At 37.8% G+C, this 10,811-nt stretch overlaps 1 protein-coding gene across 2 annotated transcripts in view; it reads left to right on the top strand.

Moving 5' to 3' along the window:
- LOC106873616 (solute carrier organic anion transporter family member 2A1) overlaps positions 1-7,828 on the top strand; it is a 19,353-nt gene extending 11,525 nt beyond the window's left edge. For both annotated transcript variants that reach the window (XM_052967460.1, XM_014921062.2), the window contains exons 7-11: positions 866-1,058; positions 2,607-2,781; positions 3,691-3,848; positions 6,512-6,576; positions 7,446-7,828. In XM_052967460.1, the coding sequence (XP_052823420.1) occupies positions 866-1,058; positions 2,607-2,781; positions 3,691-3,848; positions 6,512-6,576; positions 7,446-7,696 (842 nt within the window). In that variant the 3' untranslated portion in view covers positions 7,697-7,828. The remainder of the gene's footprint in view (positions 1-865; positions 1,059-2,606; positions 2,782-3,690; positions 3,849-6,511; positions 6,577-7,445) is intronic.
- Positions 7,829-10,811: the final 2,983 nt, after the last annotated feature.

Genomic DNA, 10,811 nt, shown 5'->3' with positions numbered 1-10,811 from the left:
AGAGAGAGAGAGAGAATGAGAAGTGAAGAACAAGAACAATTATAACAAACAACGGATTAATTTAAATATAACTATTTCTTTGCTTGGAGCGTTAATCCCTTACTTCCTTCCTTATTTTACATTTCATGACATTTTACCTCATAACATTTTTCTACTAATTTTTGTTGAATGCGACTAACTATTCTGAATTTCTCATGCATTTTTCTATCAGTTAAGCCTAAGAAAAGTATACTTTTATTTCAAAATAAAAAATTTATGTTAATTGAAAATGAACATCTGCCTTGCAACCCTCCTTTAGGTCTTCATATTTTGATGTAACTTTTTTTCTACCGAACCAAATCTCAAACTATTTATGCCAAAGTGTAGTTGAGGAAGTGTCCTCTTTAAAACTGTTAACAATTTGCAATTTAGTTGAGAACTGAATTAGTGGTGAAACTTGGAAGCTGCTGCGATTGACGAAATAGTGGACTTAAGAATATATTCAAGCACTGCCGTCGTTGATGATATTTGTCGGTTTCATTTAAGCTCCAACACAACTATTAAACCAAACAATAATATTTACACTCATAAAGCCCATCATTATTTTCACTAACGAAAATAGCAAGCTGGCAGAATCGTTGGCACGCTGGGCAATATGCTTAGCGGCATTTCACCCGTCTTTAAAGTCTGTGTTCAAATTCTGTCGAGGTCGACTTTACCTTTCATCCTTTCAGGGTCGATAAAATAAGTACCAGTTAAGCCCTGGGGTCGATGTAATCGACTTAACCCCTTCCGCGAATTTTGAAATCATTATTTCATCTAACGGTCATAATATATTTTTTTTAAAAATCAATATCATAGCTGTTCCCTCTTTTTCTCCTTCAAGGTAGTACACTCATAGTGATGGCATCTGTTGGATTCCTGTTTGGAGGAACCATCACCAGCTTCTTCAAAATGGGGCCAAAAGCCTGCCTGAAATTCTCAGTTTTCGCACTTTTTTTCCGATTGTGCTTATACTGGTTCTGTCTTATTGATTTTTGTCCGGATTTAGAAACAAGATCTAATACATTATTAAAAAGGTACGTTGTTATTTGTTGTTAATGGTAGTAATGGTGTTGGTTTCGGGTGGAGAGTTGCTTAAAGAATCGGAAGAAATACCGTTAAGTATTTGGTTTCAAATTTTTGGCAGACGGCCAGCAGTTTTTTTGGGTGGGGGGGTACGTCGATTACATCGATCCCAGTGCTCAATCAGCACTTATTTTATCGACACTAAAAGGATGGAAGGTAAAGTCGATCTCAGCAGAATTTGAACTCACAACGCAAAGAATCGGAAGAAATGCTGTTAAGTATTTGGTTTGAAATTTTTGGTAGACGGCCAACAATTAGTTGATTACATCGGCCCCAGCGCTCAATAGGTACTTATTTTATTGAACCCAAAAGGATGAAATGTAAAGTCGACCTCGGTGGAATTTGAACTTTAAGAGGGACGAAATGCTCCTAAGCATATTGCCCGGCGTGCTAACGATTCTGCCAGCTCGACGCCTTACGTTATCTTAATATTAATGTTCATCATTCTCTTGGAGCTTTCCTGTGGATGCCAGAATTCTACATGTTGGTGGGATTTTGTTTTAATTCTGCGGTTATCCCAATAGGATTCGTTTGATCGTTGATTCTTTTTTCAATAGTCTTAGATTAGGCCGTGCTTATATTCATTAACGAACTCTCTTCGACTGGGATTTAGGGATATCTTGGCCTGCTCGATACGATTGATGTTCAGTTTGATTTCCAGCAAGTTCATGTTTGAAAAGTGAAGGTACATGGCTTATTAGCTAGGTTATTTTGCTCACGATCGTGAGGTCGTGAGTTCAATACCTGACAGTACGCTGTGTCCTTGAGCAGGACATTATATTTCACTCAGGACATTATATTTCAACTCAGCTGTCAAAAGTGAGTAGTATCTGTATTTCAAAGGGCCAGAATTGTCACACTCTGTGTCACGCTGAATCTCCCTAAAAACTACATTAAGGAGTACACGTGTTTATGGAGTGCTGTGTCACTTGCACATTAATTTCACGAGCAGGCTGTTCCATTGACCAGATCAACTGGATCCCAAATGCCAACATTTTTCAAAGCAAAACCGGGCTGAGCATGTAATTACAGAATTCAAGACTGAAACATTTCTACGGAAGAAGTCTATTACGAAGTCCAAGAAGCGCGCATGTTCTGTTGTGCTTGGTTAATATTTTATGCAAAGGAAGTAATAATATTTTCAATCTAATCAATGGTTAGTTATTAAAATACACAACTTTTCAGCTGAAGTTGAATTCCGGGAATATACATACATACATACATACACACATACATACATACATACATACATACATACATACATACACCCCCACTCCCCAAATATATATTGATGTTTATTTATATGTTGAAGTATAATAAAACAATTTTACATTATGTAGGGTGATTCCATACTTTCGCAGAGTATTACTTTATTATTCTCATTAAGGAATAGTATAGACAGTGACGTCGAAGTTTTGGCCATCATCGGGTATACACATGTTATGTATGTATGCATGTATGTATTCTCTATATAATGTGTTTGCTTTCTCTGTGAACAGGTCGACATCGTTAAACCTAACAAACGGCTTTGATAATACATCGATCGATCCGAATGCTTATTGTTTGGACTGCGAGTGTTCAGAAGATCAATACGAACCTGTATGTGGCGAAGATGGTCAAATGTTTAGATCTCCTTGCTATGCTGGTTGTCGCGTGAAGAACATCAAGACACTGGTAAGTAGGTCTTGAAACAAAGATTTCAGTATTTGATACAAGTTTTGGCATAAGGCCCGCAAATTATGGGGAGGAATCAGTCAATCTTGTCGACATCTGTGCTCAACTAATATTTATTTTATCGACTCTGAAACGGTGAAAGGCAAAATCTTCCTCGGCGGAATTTGAGCTTAGAACGGACGAAATGCCTTTAAGAAATTTTCCCGGCGTGCTAGCAGTTTTATAAGGTCACGGCCTTAAGAATTGCGATAATAATAATAATGATAATATCGATCTATCAATACCAACAGATGACGATGTTTCTCTAAAAGAAATGGAGAAACGTTCAAAATAGAAAGATCTGGAAATAGAGGTAACTCGAATGTGGACCCTGGCTATCGCTCGGGCGACCAGGTGCGCGCGACTGAGGATGAGCCAACTAGCTCGAAACTGAGTCAATCTCGCAACCCTGAAGTCTGCTGGAGGATGGTAGGGGTTCGCTCTCCCTGCTAGTAATATATAGGGTGCAGCGCCGCACCGCACCGACAATCAGCTGGTGGAAGATCTACCTGGGGTTAAACTGCCTTTTTGATGTGACGATTAACTTTACTTATACGCACACACGCACACACACACACTATATGTACGAGCGGCTTCTAGAGTTTCCGTCAATCAAATTCACTCACAAAGTATGGGTTGGCCTGATTCTATGGTAGAAGGTGCAGTGCAGTGGGATTGAAATCAAAATCATGTGGTTGCAAAGCAAGCTACTTAACCACAGAACCACATTCACATTGATAGAAACATCCGCATTTCCATATATTCTTTGGTTATTCTATTTATTTCACTGTCTTCTCTGACCGCCTCTATCTCTATACTTCAAAAGCTTAGATATATATATATATATGTATGTATTATTTCTTATTGCAGACATTTTCCGACTGCGCATGTGTTGGGGGTAACAGGACAGCTAAAAGTGGTTTGTGCCCAGTTAAATGTGAAAAAGACTTCCTGGTTCCAGTGATCCTGTCAATAGTCGCAATTTCTTCAACTATAAGTTTAGCCTCAAATACCATTGTTGTTGTACGGTAATATTATATTACGATAAATTCAAATAATAAATTATAAACAATACTTCTTTGTTGTGGATAAAGCAGAGCGATTTTCACAGACGTTCCTGTCGTATGTATCCCGTCTTTTAACATTTTCTAGTTTGTTGGGTAACAGTGTAGAACGAGACTCGGCGGACCGGAGTAAATTACCTCCAGTGGGGGTAAAAATGAAATTCTTGGGAGTAATAAGGTCTCATTAGACATAAGCAAAATGATATAAAAAACGTATTCCTTGTTACGACAGAAATTTTTCTTCTGGCAACACTGCATCTGTTCAATGAAATGGATGTGTAAATAGATTCATATAAATAGATTCAATAAAATAGATTCAATAAACCGTTTGAATTCAAAGAATTTATGATTTTCTTCCCTTTCAAATCAAGGGGGTAAAGCCGGCGTAAATAAATATATTTTGGGGTAATTGATTAAAAATGTTCCCTGACCCCTGGCATAGAGGCACTCTCGTGTTTTTTAATGTTAAAACCAAGGTATTCAGTATCATAGTCACTTACTTTGTTACAATCATCTATGTAATGGAAGTTTCATCATATTCTGACAGTTCACGACTAAAAAGAAATAACTGATATGGAGCATAAAGAAACCTATGCCTGTTCGCTCCTTCATTTAGAAATGCAACCAAAAATTCTATCAATTCACACATTTGAAATAGGAAAGGGGCATATAGTCTAAATAAAAGGTAGGATGGGCATGACTGGAGTGTCTTTGATCATAGGTTTCTTTCGATCATGGTTGGTCTGTGGTAAATAAAACAAAATCTGATTTGGCTACATTCACCTAAAAATTCTCTGCTACAATGGGAGCAGGGTAAGTCGATTACATCGATCCCAGTGTTGATCTGCTACGTATTTTATCGACCCCGAAAGAGATGGAAGGCAAAGTCGATCCGGGCGGAACTTGAACTCACAGCGTAAACACGAACGAAATGCTGCTAAGCACTTTACCCTACGTGCTAACGATTCTACTTGCTCGCTACCTTAATTCTTTACTCTAATATTAATGGTATTAAATCACTTCTATAGTTTAGATATAATAATGACATACAATATTCCTGTAGCAATAATTAAACAAACATTTTTGTTACCTGAACACAGAACTCCCATTGTGCACTTCTTTGTTTGTTGTTTTTTCACGTTACGTTTCTACGCTCTGTCTGACTCCACCGAATGTTTTTGTTTGTATTCTTCTTGCCACAAATTCCACTTGTGATATTTGGGTAATTTTCAATTATGTATGTATGTATGTATGTATGTATGTATGTATGTATGTATGTATTATGTATGTATGTATATTTCTCCTCTTATTATAATTATTTAAATTGTTTCTTTGAGGAATGAGCTAATTTCTAACAAAATACAAAGTTTCATCATTGGAACGTAGATAACGAATAACAATGTGACATTTGAAACTTGAGAAAAGTCTTGCATATTTTTACTGTTTCCCGTACAGATTATATTTGTTATGTGAGAATTAGCTGACTTCTTTTTCTGAAAATCCAAGATTATCCAGACTGTCAGTTAGGCATTTACCCACAAAACCAAGTGCACCAACTGTTATTGGTATAAAAGTAAATTTGTAATCTGGATATAGAAACTGGAGGTTTTGAAACAGTTGTCCGTAGTTGTATTTTTTCTCTTTGAAAATCAAAAAGATATTCACATCAGGACAGCTGACCTCTGTGACCTCTATGACGGCAAATACCTTTCCTTGTCTCCCCTATGTATGTATGTATGTCTGTATGTATGTATGTATGTATGTATGTATACTGTTACTGTTTTACTGTTTTACTTGTTTCAGTATTTTGACTGTGGCCATGCTGGAGCACCGCCTTTAGTCGAGCAAATCGACCCCAGGACTTATTCTTTGGAAGCCTAGTACTTATTCTATCGGTCTCTTTTGTCGAACCGCTAAGTTACGGGGACATAAACACACCAGCATCGGCTGTCAAGCGATGTTGGGGGGACAAATACAAACATACAAACACATACACACATACATATATATATATACATATATACGACAGGCTTCTTTCAGTTTCTGTCTACCAAATCCACTCACAAGGTTTTGGTCGGCCCGAGGCTATAGTCGAAGACACTTGCCCAAGATGCCACGCAGTGGGACTGAACCCGGGACCATGTGGTTGGTAAGCAAGCTACTTACCACACAGCCACTCCTACGCCTATATGTATGTATGTTTTTTCTGTTTTTAATTTTAGAGCAAATTTTGGCCGGCCACCTACTTTGGTAGCAAGACTGAGAAGGAAAGTAGCTCGTTTAACTATCATCCTTTAAATCTTAAGGACTTGCAAATTTTTGTAGTTCTAGATATTATGATCATTCGTAGCATCTGAATTAAGGATTTGCAATCTCTCCCCCCAAGATCCCAGGTTCAGCCATATGGGTCGGTATGTATCCTGTTGTGTCACTAATGACAGGTATGAAGCTGAAAGTGTATCTTGGGTGCTGGATTTTCAAACTCCTTACCAATGGTCCATATGTGTGTAAGTATGTATGTATGTATGTACGTATGTTTGCGCGCGCGTGTTCAGAGAAAGATTTTTACGTGTCAGTCATATTTCGAAAATGCAGTGTAACGTTACCATATATAAATTTATTTACAGGAGCGTCAAGGAATCAGACAAAACCATGGCTATTTCGTTCTTTTCTTTTATATCTTCGATCATCGGTATGTTTTAGTTCTTACTCTAATCTCTTTCATTACATCATCAAAACTATTCCTACTATCTTTCCGCAACCTTTGCAATGTGAAGGCAGTTGATTCAATAAACTTTCAGTGTGTAATAATAAAGATTGTACCAATGTAGGCGCAGGTATGTCTCTGTGGTTAAGATGCTCATTATGCAACCACGTGATTTCGGGTTCAGTCCCACTGCACAGCACCTTGAGCAAGTCTTTTCTACTATGACTCTGGACCTACCGTTGTGTTGTGAGTGAACACTAAAGCCACCCAAGTTCCGTGTAGACGTTTCTCGTAGGTCCGTGTAGACGTTTCACCTAAGGTCCTCGTAGCTTGTTTCTACTAAAATTTTATTCGCTAGATTTTGATCGAGTCGAAGATATAACAAAAGACACTTTCCCAAGGTGTCACCACTCAAAATCAAACAGGAAAGTATGTAACTGAGAAGCTAATTCTGAACCATGGTCCTTCCAAATCATAGATTAGGCCAGTGGTGCCCAAACGTTTTCAAGCTTCTGCCTCCTTGACACCAGGGCCACATTTCTAGCACCCCCACCACTCATCACCACAAACATAGACTACTTTCTACAACAAATTCAAAACAACTGTATTTTACGAATAAAACTTAACCTAATTAACCCTTTACTTGCTGACTTTTTTGCATACATCAGCCCCCTTTTGGTCACCTCATTATCACCCCCACTCTTCTTCAAAGCCCTCCGGGATCTTTCCACCAGCCACTGAGGGGGAAGTACCACCCACTGTGGGAATCACTGGTTTAGAGCGACCTCGAAAAAGGGACGGTGGTTGAATCAAGTTTAAATATCTATCACAAAATTATTTCCTTCTATTTCTAGGTTGGCTTCCGGCACCACCAGCATTTGGCTATGTTGTTGACTCCTCGTGTAAAACATGGTCTAAACTTGCCTGCGAACAGAAGGGTGCTTGTAAGGAATATGATATGGACACATTTCGTTATCGTTTTTTTCTATTACAATGTGGACTAAGCAGCTTGGCCTTTTTATTAAAATTTGTGGCAGCTGTAATTGGCTTGAAATCGAAACGATATTTTACCGAAGAGAAGTCAGAAATTAATTCTGCTAATTAAAATTTGGAACCTGATAACACGACACCATCTTCATTAACCTCTTGGAAACATGATTTATTTTCTCTCTGAATAACTCTTATAACTCGATTTTGCAGAAAATATCGGATATTGAAATAAATTGTTATAACTTAACTGTATTTTTAACTATGAACAATGCATTTACTTTGCTTTTATGCACAAAAAATTATTCTCTGAAAGTTCTGACAACTGTGTTAAGCAATATACTGTTGTTGTTCATGTTGTAGTTGAAGTTGCTTTTATTGTTGTTGCTGTTGTTCTCTCAACCGAGTAGACAGTTGAGCTGCAGTTATTTTCCTCTTTGCGATCTCATTTTGTGGTTAGTTACCACTATCTCTGAAGCTATAGCTTACATCCAACTGTTAAACGACATGAACTTTAACAAATAGCAATAAGGGGTATCTCAAAACAGTCAATTTCTGAAACGTTAACATTCTATAATAACAACAAAAACTTCCAGGCTTACATTTAACCAAACGCCTCGATTTTTTACATAAACGCAGTAATGCAAACCATCCATCATTTGCTTTTAGAAATATATCTCACAATTTGAGAAAAACGAACAACTACAATCTTGTCTGACCAATTATCATTCAGCAGGTAACAACACACTGATATGGAGTAGATTCAAAGAATTTCTGAAATATCATGCTAATAGTTAGTATGGTGTATGCGCTAGGATTTTAACTACCACTGCGCTCGCAAATTGATTAAATAAATTTAATTAAGTTCTACTAGATACATGAGACAGCTGTACATGTCCATCATATTCATTAAATAAACTAACAACTTCACTATTCAGACTATCAGATGTTGTTACACATTGCTAGTCACAATGCGCTTTGCATCGTTTTAACCTTCGCATGACGCCTCCCCGCTGGCTAGGCGAGCAGGCCAACAATTCCCCACTGACAGAAAGGGGGAGCAAGTGTTTTGTTCAAGAACACAAGGAGCCGCCCGGTCGGGGAATCGAATCAACGATCTAGCGATCGTGAGTGCAACAACCTAACTGCCAGGCCACGTGCCTTCACTCGATAAACTAACACTGTTACTAATTTATTAACCTTCATCAGCAATCAAATAATAATTGCCAAGTTATTCTATGAACGCAGTAATGACTGCCTATAGCGTTTGTATTTCCCACTAAAGATTGTACCAATGTAGGCGCAGGTATGTCTCTGTGGTTAAGATGTTCATTATGCAACCACGTGATTTCGGGTTCAGTCCCACTGCACAGCACCTTGAGCAAGTCTTTTCTACTATGACTCTGGACCTACCGTTGTGTTGTGAGTGAACACTAAAGCCACCCAAGTTCCGCGTAGACGTTTCTCGTAGGTCCGTGTAGACGTTTCACCTAAGGTCCTCGTAGCTTGTTTCTACTAAAATTTTATTCGCTAGATTTTGATCGAGTCGAAGATATAACAAAAGACACTTTCCCAAGGTGTCACCACTCAAATCAAACAGGAATGTATGTAGCTGAGAAGCTAATTCTGAACCATGGTCCTTCCAAATCATAGATTAGGCCAGTGGTGCCCAAACGTTTTCAAGCTTCTGCCTCCTTGACACCAGGGCCACATTTCTAGCACCCCCACCACTCATCACCACAAACATAGACTACTTTCTACAACAAATTCAAAACAACTGTATTTTACAAATAAAACTTAACCTAATTAACCCTTTACTTGCTGACTTTTTTGCATACATCAGCCCCCTTTTGGTCACCTCATTATCACCCCCACTCTTCTTCAAAGCCCTCCGGGATCTTTCCACCAGCCACTGAAGGGGAAGTATGTAGCTGAGAAGCTAATTCTGAACCATGGTTCTTCCCATCGTAGCCTTTAGTGGGAAATACGAACACTATAGGCACGTTAGTCCTTTACATACAGAACAATTGAAAATGTACCTAATATTCACGTCAGTTTACTAGATACGCATATATGAAGCTTAACAACAGTTGTGATAGATGCAATTCCACAGTTGCTATAAAATATAGAGTATTCAATTGCTGATGAAAATTAATAAATTTTCATCATCATCCCTTTGTTACTCTTCTCAGTGAGGTCATGTAGTAAACGTGACAGACGACTGAGACTGTTTATTTAATTAATTTACGAACGTAGTAATCCATAATAAGTTTTATTATGAAAAGTTAATTCTGCTGTCTCGTCAGTAATTTACATTAAATATCATAGACACACGCAATCTAAATTTTAGGAGGGATAACAAAAGGATCACTACGTGGTAGAATGTTAGAATTTACTAAATCCAAAAGTTAATGGGTTTCTATGAAACAGACAACGGTCCTTGGAACGATCATCCGCCAGACGTTTGAGATTAGCTCTGCAGTACCCTCCTTTTGCCATTTCATTAACTGATTTAATACACTGTAAATCTGCATTTAATACAGCTGTGTTTAATTAACAATCCTGTTTCATTGACAAAGTCTACATTAATAATAGCGTAACATGTACATACTTGTATTTCATTTAATCAGTTAACATTTATTTAATTTAGGCTTTAAACTCCTGTCAGTGCATGGCACTTTAGAGACGGGAGAGGAATATATTTAGGTGCTCCGAGGTGTTTTTGTGGAATTAATAAGTTCACTCTTGAGAAATTGAAAACCCTGAAGTTCCGGAAAATCGTTGGTGTATGTGTATTAGTTACTGATATTTGTAGCCCCTAAGGCGGTGAGGTGTCAGAATTCTCAGCATGCAGGACAAAATGCTTAGCGGCGTTTCGTCCGTCTTTACGTTATATAACACTTCCGATCAATTATTATTATTATTATTATTATTTTATGTTTGACTTTTGTTTTGCATTTGTACAAGTTGGATCCAAGTCTCACCCAGAGACCTCAAGAGACAAGTTAGAAGTTCATGTAGGTGTTATGCCTAGGGTACCATATATTTGGATTTGTACAGTTTTGTTCAAGTGAATGTTTAAGAAACCATAAGAAAATTATGTGTTTGCTTTAAAATTTGAGATCACATAGACAGTATTTTACGTAGGATATGGGCAGTTCCCATGAGCACTATCTTTTGAACTTCAGCCATTTTGGAGTTTCCTGGTATCTGAGCTAGGTAGTAATCAGCCC

The sequence above is a fragment of the Octopus bimaculoides genome, chromosome 4, assembly GCF_001194135.2.
Source record: "Octopus bimaculoides isolate UCB-OBI-ISO-001 chromosome 4, ASM119413v2, whole genome shotgun sequence".
Lineage (NCBI taxonomy): Eukaryota > Metazoa > Mollusca > Cephalopoda > Octopoda > Octopodidae > Octopus > Octopus bimaculoides.
The sequence above is the reverse complement of the archived record's forward strand: the minus strand, read 5'-3'. Positions and strand labels throughout refer to the sequence as shown.